The sequence below is a fragment of the Corvus moneduloides genome, chromosome 4 (assembly GCF_009650955.1).
Source record: "Corvus moneduloides isolate bCorMon1 chromosome 4, bCorMon1.pri, whole genome shotgun sequence".
In the NCBI taxonomy this organism is placed as follows: Eukaryota; Metazoa; Chordata; class Aves; order Passeriformes; family Corvidae; genus Corvus; species Corvus moneduloides.
This window is the reverse complement of record NC_045479.1, coordinates 20,635,797-20,652,426: the sequence shown is the minus strand read 5'-3', so window position 1 is coordinate 20,652,426 and position 16,630 is coordinate 20,635,797. Positions and strand designations below refer to the sequence as shown.

The window sequence follows — 16,630 nt, the reverse complement described above, 5'->3', positions numbered from 1 at the left end:
CATATCCAGGGGAAGGCATTTTCTAGAAATGGATTGATAGTCTTATCTGTACTTTCCCAGTATTCATATTTAATTCAGTGGATTACAAACACAAAATTGGCGGTTTGATTTTAAGAATGAGAAAATTAAAGGAATCTCTTTGTTCTTGGGTGCAATGTGCAATTAAATACATATTTCTGATGAAGCCAGTGATCTATGCATTATGATTTACAATAACATGTCATAATAATGTGAAGAAAAAATAATGTTGTAAAAATAGATCCCTGCATAGCAGCTTAAGCAATACTTTTAAAACAGGAAATAAAAAGGACAAGTAATCCATTAGAAATTATTATCTGACCTAAAAGGGCCCCAGGCCATTTTACTTGCTACTACAGTAACTTGGAAACCTTTCTTAAGCTTTAGATAATTAAGTGAAGGTCATGGAGGAGTGTATGAAGACATAAGAAGGGCTTTTTGTTGTTTTTAAGAGCTGTGATGGTGAGTAAAAGTCTCTGGAAGCAGAGTCGTGTTAGAATACAGCAACAAGGAAACACCAGTGTCTGGAAGCAACACAAAATTACACATTTTGAAGAGTTCTGCATATCCACATGCCAGAGGTGGTGGGCAATGAGGGGAAGAAAGTGATCCAATCTGTGGTGTATTTTTAGGTTTTTCATGGACTTGTTGTATGCAGTACTATTTCCTGCAGACTTTTACCGAAAACCACTAAATGCAGCAAACATAAATGAATCAAATGAGCTTTAAACACTTGTGAGATCCAACATGCACACATATCTACCATGCACAGCTGGAGGTGGGCAGGGTCAGACAGGCAGGAAGGCTAAGGCAGCTCCAAAGCATTGAAAAAGCTGCCCTGAGTTGGGGAGTTAGGAAGCCCTTTGTGGGAAGAGATTCACAATGGCTTTAGGCATTTGCCTTTGGTGGTCTTCAAAAAAGCCTTTTGGTGGTGCCTGCTTCTCTTCATCCGTTTTGCAAGGACCGAGCATGCTAGTGTTTGGTTCATTGTAGGCATGAATTTACTGGAAGAAACAGCAGCGGGGCAAATAAGTAGCTGCCTCCATCTGCCCATAGCTCCTGCAGTTTGGTCTGATGAGGACCACATGTCCTCAAGCACTGCAGTTCTCCCCAGTGCCTAAATCTTCAAAACTGCATGCAGGGACATGGGGAGCAACTGCAGCCTTGTGTGGTGGCCAGGAAATTAATGCCTCTTGCTGAACTATCCAAATACTGTGTTCCTGCCCCGTGCCACAAGCTACCCCCCAGGGACACCTGTGTCACACAGCCTGGCACGATGGAGGGGCCTCCTTGTTCACAGTAGGGATGAGAAATGGTTCCTGGGCTAGAAGAGATGTCTGGCAGAGGTTGATGTAAACCGTATGATCAACCCCAAAGTGATAGAAGAGTAGAACAATGCAAGTGTAACAGTAACACAGTCCTGCTCACTGCACGTTCTCTTGGGCTGGTAAGGGGTCACCAATCAGCCTAACCACTGAAAACCCACGAGGGTTTCGTATATACAGAGTAAGTGTGTGGAGTTGGGCTTCACTTCACTGGAAGGCTCACCAACTGCACATACACTTCATTTGCTTTAAGAGACCTAATTATTTCTCTAGCTGCAGTGCAGAGAGACAGATTCTTAAGTTGGATAAAACTGACAATTTCTATGAGTGTGAACTTTGTGGAGTTTATATTCCACGCTTCAACAATAATAGCTATATTATATTTACTGTTATCAGAGCTAACAGTAGGTATGAACATACACTCTTGAAGCAAGGAGAATAAAAGTCTACTTTTCTGCTCCTCCCAATTTAGGAAGTTTTTTTGACTTGATGCCTTAGTTCCATTTAAGTGCCAAGAACATGAAGTAATTCTGGCTTCTATTAATCTTGTTTCGGGGGGCATGACAGTTTTAATGGGAAAACCTGATAAACATCAGTCTGTGAGCATGGGAGTGGACTGTAACATAAATACTCTTTTCCTGAATGGTCAAAATGAAAACATGAATGCCCAAGTCTGAGAGTTTCTTAGAGTGAACAATGGTATGTGTATCCCTATATATATATTCATGCACATCCACATGCATTTTATACATTCCATGGTGGTAAGGGAATGTATTTGCATAAGGAATCACACTGTGCAGTGTTTGTTCTTGTCTTAGCTGCATCCTGAACTAAAATAAAAATCAATGACCAGCACGAATTTATAACACTGAAATGATCCCATTCTTCCCCTGATTGACAGGGCACACTTCATAAGGCTTAAAACCAACTTCCTGCAAGCCAGGCAGGGTGACTTGATAAGAAAGTGGAATTTAAGGCAATTAAGTGCAATCTGAGCCATGAGAATATGTTTGCAGACTGCAATTGTACACCAGCTGTTTTCAATGACATTCCAGCCATACAATGAAGATTTTACAAACCGCATTTATTTAAGGGTTGACTTTTCTGCTGTGGGTTGATAATACACTGTCTGAGGGACCGAGTGAATTCAATCTATGAATGGATGAAGTGAGATGAATTAAAATTAATGAGCAGAAATCAGCTGCTCTTTGAGCGGGATGAGTTCAGATTGTCAGTGAAACACCTGCACAAGCAAAGCATCAAATAGGGAAGGGTGAAGCATGAAATCTCATCTCTGACTTATGACTTTAAAAAGTGTATAAAAATGATATATTAAAAAAGTTTATATTTCTAATGTGAAAGTATCTAACAACTATATGTATCTATTTATATCTGTTTATAGAGTGTATCTATGTTCCTGTTTCGGTCTCAACTGTGTCATTTTTCAGTGTAGCTGTAGAAGTTGAGATTGTAGAGACAAAGACTTTACCTCTCCCAAGAGTTCACTAAACATTGCAATTCAACAGGTATTACAGGCATTGATGATATACACTTCAAAAAGCCAAGAGTGAATGATGGTGCTGGCAAATCCTTTTCTTTCCCACTCACTTTGTGTTTTCTTGAATTTTCTCTTGTGAAAATTCCTGGGATTTCATTTCTTTCTGGTAGAAAAGACATGAATAAGGTGAAGAAAACCCTGAGAAAACTCCTGTCTTAATAGCTATAATACCTTTTTTATGCTTGTGCTTTATGTCTTTTATGTAGGCATTATGTTGATTGTGGGCAGTAATACAAGTATCTCTGGGAAGCAGAAGCAAGATAAAAATGAGATGTGTTGCCTTGTGCTAGAGAACCAAAAAATGCAGAGGTTGTGGGAGTATTTGGTGTTGCTATCCTCAGCCTTTGTTTTGTAAGAACAAGAACAGAGAATTGAAGTAAACAAAATATTTGGACCTGATCCTGCAATTCCTACATGGGCAAAATTCCCAACAGTCCCAAGGGAAGTTTTGTTTGTGTTGGGAAAGCCAGATTTGGGCCCATTGTTTCTAATTAGGAACCAGACTTGTGTTTATTATCTCGTGATAGACATCTCATGGGCTTAACAGCTCAGATTCCTCAGCCCCATGTCCCTGAGTCTGGAGGAGAGGGCGACTGCCTCACTTTGCCCCTAGTTCAAGCGTAGCTACATTCCAGATGATTTCAAAAATCTCTTTCTTCAGTAATGCTTAGCTTCCTGCAGCACTCCTGCCTGCCTCCTCCTGTTGAATGTAAAGGTCTTGGCTTTTGGCTTGCATGTGTGTGATAAGAAGGGTGGTACTTTCTGCTTGCTTCCCTCTGGTGTTAATGACTATACAAAATTAAGAGCAGTCAGTGGACAGCGGGCTTCCCAGTATGAGATTATCTTTGCCAGCATATGAAATTCATCCAGGATAAAATTACCAACTGATGGTTTGCAGTCAGTTGGTGGTCTGTCTGTGAATGGAACCAAAGCATCCTTGTTCCTAATCAGGAGGATTTAACCTGGGAAGCCTTCTTCTCTGAGGGATCTTGAGAGAGAAAAGTAAAATCCACATCGAATTCCTCGCCCTACGGCAGAGACAAATATAGCTAAGTCTTTCCTGATAAAGGATATTCTGTTACTTTAAGAAATCATTAATATTACAAATGCCTTGTACAATTCTATTTGCAGATTGCTGATTTTGGACTCTCCAACCTCTATCATAAAGACAAGTTTCTGCAGACCTTCTGTGGAAGCCCACTGTATGCTTCCCCTGAAATAGTTAATGGACGGCCTTACAGAGGCCCAGAGGTAAGAAGGGTCAGTTTTTCTGTGGTGGTATGGGGATGCTTTTGATGATAATGTTCTTGAGGGCTAGTCCTAATGCAAATGTTGCTGTACATGTGAGTTCACTTGGGTCTGTCCCGTATTTGAAGTTCTTAATCTGCCTTCACTTGCTTTTGTTTACATTGCCTGTGGGTGGTTAGTGACATGTTAGACACCAGTTTGCCCAGCAGTAGGTGCAGCTGGACATGATGCTGCTCTTGTGGTGCTGATGGAAGGGAGAAGGGCAGGGATCAGCTTTCCTGGGCTTCACATGTGTTGTGTCTGTATTTCAGGTTGACAGCTGGGCCCTCGGTGTATTGCTTTACACTCTGGTTTATGGAACGATGCCCTTTGATGGCTTCGATCACAAAAATCTCATCAGGCAGATCAGCAGTGGAGAATATCGTGAGCCAACACAGACCTCAGGTATGAAAAAGGAGGGAGAGCCATGTACTGAGCTGACAGCAGTTCAGAATGGAGCATTTTGTTTGGCCCCTTCCAACATCTTACAGTGTCGTATTAGAATGATGTACACCAAAAAAAAAAATCTGATTCTCCTACTGAGTTCATGTGCTATAAATTGCCATCTGGGTACAGCACTTTCCAAAAGCCCATTTGAAATTAAAGGTTGGTAGCAGATAGATTTTGTTGCCTTGGGGAAGCTGTAATGGTCTCTTTTAAGTACAGTGGAAGGTCTGTTAGCTATTGCAAGTGGAATTGTTCAGACAGTGGAAGGTCTGTTAGCTATTGCAAGTGAAATTGTTCAGACAAGCTGTAAACTGATACAACATACATGTACAGATCAGTCCACTCACTACACTGTGGTCTATCACAAGCAGAGAGAAGGAGAATGGTCAGAGCAACACAGTCTCTGATTAAAGAAGGCAGGCCAAAATCTGAATTAATGCCACTGTGTTCACATCGGCTTCTAGGATAGCACATTAAGCTGTCACCTGACTGAAAAGTATCAGCTAAGTCTGGCTCACTGATTATGACTTCTTCCAGCCTTAAATATCTATGCATATATTATATTTAAATGAATATTTATCTTGTATCAGTTGTTTGCCATCCTTTTCAGCTTCCTGCCTTCTCGCTCTCTGTATGAAAATAAACCTTCACAATACACAGAAGACTGCGTTGTTTATGGAAAAAGTAAATACAGAAGCGATAATGTGTAGATCATTTAAAATATCCCAATTCCATTTTATTTTCTTCTAAGTTTTGTGATTTGAGTCAATAGATTGGTGACTTCCTTCAGTAATATGGAACTATTCACTGTCTAATACAGTACAAACATTAATTTATTGGATGGCCCAGTGTACATTTTCCAGAGTGAATCATATTCTTCTGATAAAAAGTAGTGCTCAGAGGCATTTTCCCTCATTGACTGGTAGTCAAAGCCTTGTTCCCTTTCACTTCTCCTGTTGGATGGAGCATTATTTTTGCTTGTTTGATTGGCTTCACACTTCCAATTTAAACTGACAGACTTAAGAATGCTATGTTCTAAAAATGTTATATGCCATTCTTCATCTATAGATGCTCGTGGTCTTATCAGGTGGATGCTGATGGTGAACCCTGAACGACGAGCAACCATTGAAGACATTGCCAACCACTGGTGGGTTAACTGGGGCTACAAGAGCAGTGTCTGTGACTGTGATGCCATGAGGGACTCTGAGTCGCCACTGCTGGCAAGGTTCATTGATTGGCATCACCGTTCTACTGGCCTCCAACCAGAGACTGATACCAAAATCAAGTGCCTTTCTAAGCCCAAAGGTCCTGAAGTCACACTAGAGAGACAGAGGTCTCTGAAAAAATCAAAAAAGGAAAATGATATTGCACAGTCCATCCAGGAAGGAGGAGCTGAAAATGCAACCAAACCGACCTCCAAGAGACCCAAAGGCATCCTGAAGAAAAGGAGCAACAGCGAACATCGCTCTCACAGTGCAGGTTTCATTGAAGGAGTTGTCAGCCCAGTGTTACCCTCTGCTTTTAAGCTGGAGCAAGAGTTGTGTAGGACTGGTGCGGCCATTAAAAGTGTTGTAGAGGGAGAGGTAGCTGGCAAATATGGCACTAAGCAGTCTTCACTAATGCCAAAAAAAGGAATCTTAAAGAAGACTCAGCAGAGGGAGTCTGGCTATTACTCCTCTCCAGAAAGAAGCGAATCTTCTGAACTGTTGGACAATAATGATGAGACAGTAAACAGTGACACTTCTCCAGGGGTCACAGAGCCATCCAGAAATGGGTCTTACAGCCATTCCTGCAGGCGTAAGGGCATCTTGAAACATAACAGCAAGTATTCTACCAACAGCACTGAACCTCCTTTGATTAGCCCTGATACACCAACGCTGGAGGCCATGGAAGAAATGGTCTTGCCTGGGGACGTATTACCTCGAAGTTACAGTCGCCCTTCCAGCGTGATTAGTGACGACAGTATTTTGTCCAGTGACTCATTTGATTTGCTGGATTTGCAAGAGAACAGGCCAAACAGGCAGAGAATACGGAGCTGTGTCTCTGCTGAAAATTTCCTCCAGATCCAAGACTTCGAAGGACTTCAGAACCGCCCACGGCCACAGTATCTAAAGCGTTACCGCAACCGTCTGGGGGACAGCAGTTTTTCTCTTCTCACAGACATGGATGATGTGACTCAGGTCTACAAGAAAGCCCTAGAGATCTGCAACAAGCTCAACTAGCAGAGGGAAGATGGAAAAGGGAGGGAAGGGAGTTATTCTGTGTACCTTTATGATGGAGTAAGCCAGGTCACTGATTTGCTGACAATGGTAGGTTTTGATTCAGAGGAGCTGACTGTACCTACTTAGCTGAACTCTGAGTAAAGTTGCCCCAAAGTCATCTCACACTTCTCTAATTTTGTGTCCTCAGAATATTACCTACCTGACCAGAGAAAAACCTTTGGTGTTTGTATCTGTGATGAAAGCACATCAGGAGCTAGCAGACAAAAGCATCAAGATTTGATGGCTCAAAGTCAAAGCTAGACAGAATTAAAACTGGAAGTGAGGGACACATGTTTTGAGAGGTTTGTAGTTAATATGAGATAAGCTTTATCAAGAGATGAACTGAATTCTTCAAGTTAAATTTGGATGCCTTTTAGACAAGAGGCTTTATTTCCCTCTGAAGTTATTTGTCTGGGTACAAATGATTGCACAGTGGGAATCTTTGGCTTGCGTTATGCAGGATGGCAGGCTAGGTGGTCACCATGGTCCCTTCCACCAGGATGACCTGAGAGGTTCTGAACATGTTCTAAGATAATTTGAGAGACTTGCCCCAGAAAAACCTCATGAGGTGTTTGTGGACAAGCGATGGAGCAGGCATTCATATCTGGACCCTCCCACAGTGTCCAGAGCCATTGCTCTTCACTGAGCAGAAAGTTCTAAAATTGTTTCCAACTCCTGCTCCTACCAGCAAAAACAGAGCCACAGAAATGATAATGGGAACTGGAAGGAATGGGTGTTATCAGCAGCTAAATGACCTTTTAAGGCATTTCAACCCATATGTTCAATCTGTGACTCTTGCAAAATGGCCAGCCAGATGAATGCCCAGACAAAGATGGGTCTCAAGGGTTAGCTGACTCTCTAATCTAGAGTTCGGTCACTGTCAGCAAACGGTGCCACCTTGCTGCTAGCTTGTAGTATTTGGGGTGACAGTAGTTTGCAACCAGAATGTTAGGTAAGGAAAAGGTTGTAGAATGTAGGAAATGGGTAGAGGTCAGAAAGTTAGTGGGAAGATGCCTTTCTCCAGATGAAAATGTTCCTAGGTTGGTGATAATGGAGCAGAAAGAATTGAGTGATGAAATGATAATGGTAGATTTAATAACGGAGTTTGCATAAAATTGTGGGCCTGCCTCTATCTAGTGTAGCTGGTACTGAGTGTGCAATGTTACCAGTTTGAAAAAAAAAAGGATATGTGTTTGTGTTCTCAGACATGTCCAGCTATCCAGACTGAAGGCTTCAACTCCCATAAAGGTACCACATGGGTCTACTGGATTACCTGAATGTAAGTCTATGTCAGAAAGGCACTGTGTGTTTGACAGGCCTGGGCAAACTGGAATCTTCAGGCCCATTTCAGTCTCATTTCCATGAGCACATAGCCCCTGGCTTTCTTGGAGGTGCACTGGTGCGATTAAATCACAGGTTTCAGCCGATGATGTCAAATGATCCACAGCTGCAAAACTTGTGTTGACACTCATACCCAGAGCAGAGGGGCATGGGGGCAAGTTCTGGTCTCACTCCTGCCCTGTAACTGGAACTGAAAGCAGAGTTTGACCCACTGTGTCCCAAATCCTAGAGATGGTGCAGAAACTAAATAGAGTTCCTCTGGGGATTCCTTGGGAATCGGGGATAAGTGCATATATCGTTGGCATCTGGGACAGGGAGCTATTTCACTTGCAGATTTCTCTTATTCAGTGTATCATGGTACTTAAATCTGCCAGTTCCTCCTAAAAATCAAGTGGGCTGCCTAGCATAAAGATGAACCAGCTTGAGTTTCCTAAATCAGTTAATCTGCCTCTGTGGAGAACCTTTACCTGTTACTTATTTACTTACACTGGACCGAATTTGGCTCTGAAATAAATGGCATCAATACCATGAAATCTCTGAGAGACGTGCTCTCAGGCGGTCAAGTGAAATCTGGCTCACTGTCATTTGCTCAGGAAGGGCAACTGCAGGTCACTTCTCTACAGATGTGTACCTCTCTGTATGATACTCAGACGTCTCATCTTCTCTCACAAGCCCTGCATGTGCTCTTTTACCCCATCCCAAACCAGCACCCCATTTTGCAGTGTGTTGAATTAACAGGTTTGCTGTGGTGCATTTTAAAACAACTCAGCTTAGTCTCCATGGCCTTTCTGAAACAAGGGTGGATGTGCCTTGCAGCCACGGCTTTCAACTCATGCCTTGGGGTGTAAGAGCTGCATCCTCAACTGGTGTGAGTCAGTGCTGTCCCGTTGAGGCTGGAGCATCACACCTTCCCTGCACATCTGGCACTAAACCTTGAGTGGATTTATAGAGGTTTCAGGATGAAGGGAAGGGAACTCAGCCGGCTGTGGCAGGGAAGTCAGGAGCACCCTGAAGGCTCCTATCTCTGAGGCTTTTGCCCAGGCCTGCTTCCTTGTGTACAAATGTGAATGAGTGAGTGACTGCTTGCTGCCAAACTGGAAACGTTATGTAGGGATTTACTGGCATGTTACTGGCATGTTACATGTTTACTGGCATGTTATCATTCCTAGAAGAGAAGAAAAAAAAAAACTTGACTGCACATTGTTACTATTAGTGTTGTGATTCTTATTTAATTTTTTTTGTAATACAAAGTCAACTTTTTTATTTGAATTTGTCTTTTTTTTAATTTATTGGTCTGAAAGCCATTTCAAAGTTATAATAATATATTTGGTGTAATTTAATTGGTGCAACATTATTTTACAGCTCCGGCCAAAATTGTTTTGGTGTTACTTTTTGGGTTTTTTTGTTTTTTTCTCCCAATCCTTGGTTGGTTTGAGCTCTACGAGGCACACAGGGAAAAACGCTGGATAATCACCCAAAGTGTTTGTATTTTTAATCTGACACTGTTTTTTATTAAATAAAATGAAATTAATGTAACTGTGAAGAGTCTCTCTCTCCCCCTTTTCTTTTTCACTGTACATCAGCATGAGCCAATGCCAAGTGGTAATGAACTTGTCATGCAGAAATACGGCGGCATCTCAGCACTTTGTACCAAGTTGTTTATGCAAACCTTCTTGGCTCATTTCTGCATTTGAATATGATGTGGGTGGCCACAGAGACTCCCTTGCTGTGAAGCATTTGGCACTGCAAAGCACGCAGAGCTTTCAGCTCTAGAAAAGTTTGGTGGAGAACAGCTGACTGGCGGTTTTCTGTTGAAGATAAATGAGGTTTGTGTGCCCAGTGTGCTGCAGGTGAGACAGAGCTGGCTGAGCAGACACAGCACAGCTTATTTGTAGCTCAGAGACAGATGGTCATGGTCCTTTCTCCTCCCCATCTGGAAAAGGGACAGTTTATTGACAATGCTCTTGTTGGTAAAATTTACGGGGTTTGAGCAGTAATTTGATCAAAAAAGACTGATGGCCATTCACTGCTGTCGAGTGTGAGTTGACTTCAGTCAGATGGCTTTGAACAGAGTAATCAGCTGGTGAGAGGGGAAAAAGGGGAGTCAGTTTTCATTTTTTTGGAATCCCCCTGATCACCAGAAGGCTTTAGATTGTTTTTCTTGGAAAACAAATGGGCATCATAAGGGCAGCTGGGTGTGCTGGGGACTTGTTACAATAAAGGAAGTGGTTGGCAATGTCTTCGTATTGGCTCTGAGCAAGACACCATTAAGCTTCACCCTTGATGCAGCCAACCAAGATACCTGTGGTGTATATTCTGCTTTTTTAAATTACAGGCAGTTTGGATTAGGATGCAAGGTTTGGATATTATGGGGGGGAAAAAGGCTGTAACAGTTCTAATTCATTTTCTCTCTCTTGAGCTTTTTAAAACAAGAAGCCATGGCTGTAGGTGCTAGATTACGACCACGTAGAAACCAGTGGGAATAAAGGGAAGAAGCCAATGATGCAGAAGGGTAAGCAGGCATAAATATATTGCAGAAGGAATGATTATCTGCTGTGTGCTAATTGAGTCAGGAATTATGAGGTGTATATTCAAAGTCAGCACGCCTGTTCTTGCACCTGAGGTGAATAAGGTCTAATTGTGCTGGTGGTGGAAATTATACTGCAAGTCTCTTCTGTAATAACAATTATGAAACAACTTTTTTCTTTTTTTCTTTTTTTTTAAACACACTAGTTAAAAAGTGAAGCTGAGGGCAAACTATTTGCTTCATTTTAAAAATAATGACTTTTAGAATGTTCTGGAGGGCTGGGCATGCTGCACATTTGTGGCAAGCTGTGAGGAGTAATTATGTACATGTTTGTACAGCTCTGAGAGTGCACAGCTCTGGGGTGGGGTGGGAGCTCAGAGTCTTAATTTTCCTATTTATTACAGAAGATAAGTGAAGAGTGATATGTCTTAGCAGAAGTCACACAGTAAATCTGTAGACAGACCTGGTTTTCTTTTATGTTTCCTGCATAGGCATTCCAGTGGTTCTCAGAAATTGTTGAGTTTTTATGGTTTGAGCAAGACAGGAGCAAGGAGGCAAAACAGGAGCATTTTTAGTTATTGCAGGCAAATGAGTTTGCAGATAAATTTGTTATTGACTCCATAATCATGTGCAGTAAAACTTTGCAACACCAGAGCCTCAGTTATAGCTACAGGGTAAGTCATAACCAGCCTAATGAAGGGAGACGTCTGATACTCATGTAAATTCAGTATATATAAGGAGCTTATTGGTTTAATTCAACATTCATCTCAGGGATTCACAGCTCATTTTAATGAGCTGCTTCTGGAGATGAATCTGCAGGAATGCTTTTGTTGAGCCAATAGAAATTCTGATGTTTGCTAGCATCAGCCCAAGGTCTCTAGTACCTGTCCCAGGGTGACTGATTCCAGGGTTTTAGAATTCAACTGGAGCTTTTTTTTATTATCTGGTGGAGCTGTCTTCTCCTCCTTGCCAAACCAAGACATCGTTCTCATAAAAGACTGAGTAATTTGGCTGGAGAAGCAACTTTTTTGGATAGATGATCTGAGCGTTTTGTTTCTGGCTATCTCTCTCTATTCCTTACTCCCCGCCCTGTATTTCCTGGAATTTCATCAGTGCAGAAAACCCTTTGTTTTGCACTTCATCTGACCATACAGAGCCCTGAACTTTTAAGGAAATTAGATTTATTTGCACTGATGCTTAATTGTTCCTTGAAAAAGCATTTTGTAAGACAATTTTATGAATCTCCAGAAGACTCTTTCCAACTCAAGTGCTGGGCTTAGAGTTCACACTGAGTATTGCACCAGGCCCAGGGCCACGAAGGAATTACGTAGGTGACTGCTATCAAAATAAAGAAATCAGCTGTGGGTGCTGGCTATAAGAGCACTTCTGGGTCAGGACATCACCCTACTTTTTCATTCAGCAAAGCACCTCGACTACCAGTGTGAACTCAGGTTTTTTAACACTGAGCACCTCTGAAAATCCATGCCCGATCTTTCTCACAGTGAGCACCCTGCACTGAAGCCTTTGCTGTCAGAGACCATGTGGGAATGTTGGCGTTCACCCGCCTTGACATTTTCTTTTTTGCCCTTTCCCCTTTCACTTTATCCTATTTACTTAACACAAATAAAGCGTGTCTCTCTCTCACGTAGTCCAAACCCTGCTTGCTGTCCTGTTTAGCTTTGCTCCATAGACTGCATAAATAGCCTGTCAGGACGGTGGGTTGAACTTTGCTCACAAGGTCCTTTCGCAGCTCTAACGCTGGCGGTGGCATCGCTCAGCCTCGGAGGCTGCTGGGATCCATCTCTGCAGTGGTGGCTCTGGTGCTGGTCCTTTGCAGCAGGAAGCTTTTCTTCCAGGATGCAGAAACTGTGGATGGGACTCTGAGCTGACAGCAGGAAGCTCTCTGAAAGAGGCACCAAGCTGTGGGACAATTACAAAGCTGGGCTGGCAGGACAAATGGGTTAGACTAACCCAGTATAAATCCCTGGAAGTTGGTGGTGAGATTATACCCTTCCCAGCAGGAATCCACTTAGAAAACTGTGCTCCTTTCATAGGCTGGGCAGATGGCATTTAGAAATACAAGGAAGGAATAACTGTAGAAGAACTGTCTGAAAAGCTGTGGAGGAGGGAGAATTTTCCTTTGTGGCTCTGTAGTACATAGAGTTTATTAAGAAACCCTTCCAAATTTCAGCCTCAGAGATAATAGGACAAGACATACTTTAAATAGAACCAAAGGGAAAACAAATTCATAACAGATGTAGAAAATATGTAAATATATATTTGTATTTACATATAAAGCCCCAGCCCTTGCCTGCCAGGCAAGATTGTTAGGACCAGAGCGTGTGTCATCATCCCAGCTGCACTGGGAATTGTCAAAAATATTTCTTTAAATGTTCCTTCAAACTCTGTTGCTCTCTTTAGCTGCACGTCCCACAGCTTGACGGTTTAATCAGAAGATGTCTTGAGACAAGGGATCTGCTGCCTGAGAAGAGACCTTTGCTAAATTCCCATACAACTCAGTACCACAAGGAATGTTCAGTTAGCTCCAGCCGTTAGAAACCCCAAGGTAGTTAAGACCCTTGCACTCCCAGGAAAAAATTGTGTCAGAGTGGAAAGAGGCAATGGGTAACAGTCAAGTATTACATCCCCAGATGGTGCAAACTGATGTTGACCCAACCTGGACAAGCTTCCAGCCTTAAAAAACAAATTCCTATCATTGTGAAACTGTGGTTGAGTTGAGTGGGAATGGCTTCCGGCCCCACATGCTCACCATTTGATTTCTCATATGGGGAATTCTGTATTTTCAAAAGTTGTGTTAGAAATACCTGTTTCTGAGAAGCCAATTTCAGCTGCCTACACCTGAATTTTTGAAAGTGATGGCCACCATCTACTCTCTGTGACCTCAGCCTGAGCTGTGGTCCTTTGGTGCTTACAAGGATGAGTCTTACTGGACCTCAGGCTGGACATTTCAAAATAGAGATACTCCAAGCCAGTAACTGAAATCTTGAGCCTTTCCTTAGCTGGCTGGGGTCTCTCAAAACATGACACAGCCAGGGCATTGTAAAATTTTGGGGAAACAGAACCATTTTTATGCTGAACAGGAATTTTATTGTTAGTGGTGAATTTTTCGGAAATCAAAATGTTCTTAATTTCTCAGGAGTGTATGACTGCGAGTACTGCATAGAAGGCAGGAAGCTTCAGCCCCTTAAAAAGACACAAGACACTGGCAAAGCTTTCAACAGCCCAGAGCTTGAGTGTTACAGTTTAATATATCTGTCCTTTCCTAAGGGAAATGATGCTTTAGTCAAGTTTCTAATGTGGTCTTATCCCAGTGAATCCCACCAGACTAGTCTGGACGGGCATGGAAATTGTCCTCTTTTGCTGTTAATAGAGAAGAGACAAAAAGCCCAGATAAGCAGCACGTGAACAACATCACCTGCTCTATGAAGAAATAACTGCAGTTGCTTTTTACTAGAGCCAAAATGCTGTTTTCTGCGAAGTTCCAAATTATTATCCTGATCTAGCAATGACTTAGGTAGGTGACTCTGGAGGAAACAGAACTATTGGTGATTACAGAAAATGAGGCAGAGTAGGGGCAACATTTCGTCTTGGTGAGAGAATAGAGGGACAATCTCCTCTTGCACTGGATATAAGTGAATAAATGAATTTCCTCCTGGTGTTCCATTCTGAAATTGGAGCAGGTTTACTGGACCCTCCCTCATTCCTTTTCCCATGGCAAGTACAAGTAGTTAGGTTTGCTCTCAAGAGCTGCAGATTTGTCCCTTGCCACTGTTTGCAGCAGGCCTGCAGTTGCTCAGAGAATGGGACCCTGCTGGCTGACATGCTGAGGGAGAGCCCTTAGAGCCCCTCCAGGGAGCCCTGCTACAAAGACAGCTTTAGCGTGAGAGAGGGATCAGAGCCCTCCATGCCCTTTAATGGGGCTGCCAGGGACAGCTTTTGTTAAAGTTCTGCCACGCAAACAAGGGAAGATTTGCGTATTTTCCCCTCTGACATCAGCATGCTCCCCAACACCTGCAAAAGCCCCCCTGCCACAGAGGGTATCTCTAAAAATACTTCAGAAAATACACATGTTGTGAGTGGACCTGATTGCTTCAAATAGCAGAAAAGCCTTTTTTGTCAACACCCTCACTAAACCTTAATTAAAACTGCACTGTTCCACCACAAAGTTATCTGGCTTTTCTTCTGGCAAAGCTGGTGCTACTGAGCCAGGAATTCCTGCATTAGTTTATCTGCCTTCCCCCTTAGACCTTTTCTTCTGAAGAAGCCTTGGTCAAAAACTGAAGCAAGGTCCTCCAGTTATAGAAACTATGCTCAAGTCAGTTGGAGGAATGGAACAAAAGCGACATCACTTTTGACCAGTCAAAGCTTGTCCACACTGCCTGCGTGAACATTCCGTGTCTATGGCAAATTCCCAGAAATACTGTGAGGCCATACCAACTAACTGCCTGCTAGAAGGAAGTGTGTTGGAAGCATCAGAAGGCTCTAGATTAATAGAGCCCCCTGTCCTGGTAGATACACTCCTCACCACAAATGAACACTTGGTTGACTGGTTTTTGAGAGGACAGTAGAAAGCCTGCAAAGCTCGAAGGAGAGATTTGGGTTTTCACCACTAAGGCATCCACACTCTCCTTTGCATGCATGGGAATAGAAAGCCTTTGTTCAGATCAAGCCAAGAAGAAATAAACTGTTGTTGGAAGGTCATTTCAGCTTGCTTCGAGGGGTGAGGAAGAACTAGAAAAAATAACCAAACGTGGTCTTCTTGCCGGTGATTATAAATACCGTCTTTCATCAGAATAGGCAAGGTTTTGTTAGAAATACCTATTTTTGTGTTGGACTAATTCATTGTAGATTCAGGCTAGAGGTTTTATAAAACTTTTAGCTACCACTGTTCCTGAGTGTCCCACTCAAGGCACCCTGGGGAGGTTTGATTTTTAAAGAATGAGTGGTTCCTACAAGGACACAGCGAATGTAGGTGCTCAATCTGCCTTGCAGGTCTTGGTGGTTGCTTCTTTGACTGGTGCCTGTCAGCATTCAGGAAATTATGAGTCCAGCTAGCTGTTAGCATAGGAAAGATCTCCATTAATCTGTTCTCTGTTGATATCTGGAGGCTTTGCTTGGATTTCATACTCCACCATAATGTAAGTCTACTACTAGGTTGGTAAGCAACCATATTAAGCACCACCAAAACCAGCAAAGCACCGCCACTTTTATTAAGAAGAGTTTTGCTACAACTGATGAATTCATTTTAAAGGGAGGGTAGGGAGAGGGCCCATGTGGCATTTCACATATAACTCTGCCAGGATTTCCTGTAGTTTAGTCTTTTTTATGAAATCTTCCCCCTTATCTCTCTCATATGAACCCTGATTCACTACATTACTCCTATAAATAACTTTCACATGTTTAAAGGTAGGCCTGCCTATTCCTTGCTGACTCAGAGCCATGCCTTTCTATCTGACAGTGAAATGCTACCCAGGAAAATCCCCAAAGGTCAGTTTTCAGTATTATTTTTTGATGTGAACTCAAAGAGGTTGGCAAAAATGCTTCAGTAGTGGTTTTCCTGAAAAAACTGAGCAATATTATATATCTGTCTTTCAGCAAATACGAAGCTTTGGTACAAACCACAGCTTGCCTGGCCATGTCCTTTTTTCTTCTTCTATTTCGAGTATTTATTTCTGCAGATAAATGGCTTGCAGTAGTCTGTCATACAAATGGTCATTAAGAAATCAAAGCTGGGATTTTCAAAAACATTCAGCATAAGCCTAGCTCTACTCTTGTTTAAGTTACTGGCAAAACCCCTAGAGATATTATTTTTCTTTTTCTACAGAGAGCCTCTCATAAGCCTATC

General features: G+C 42.4%; 1 protein-coding gene across 1 annotated transcript in view; it reads left to right on the top strand.

The window, feature by feature from the left end:
• NUAK1 (NUAK family kinase 1) overlaps positions 1-9,780 on the top strand; it is a 47,181-nt gene extending 37,401 nt beyond the window's left edge. Inside the window, exons 5-7 of the mRNA XM_032106198.1 lie at positions 4,033-4,152; positions 4,461-4,593; positions 5,704-9,780. Coding sequence (XP_031962089.1) covers positions 4,033-4,152; positions 4,461-4,593; positions 5,704-6,857 — 1,407 coding nt within the window. The 3' untranslated portion in view covers positions 6,858-9,780. The remainder of the gene's footprint in view (positions 1-4,032; positions 4,153-4,460; positions 4,594-5,703) is intronic.
• Positions 9,781-16,630: the final 6,850 nt, after the last annotated feature.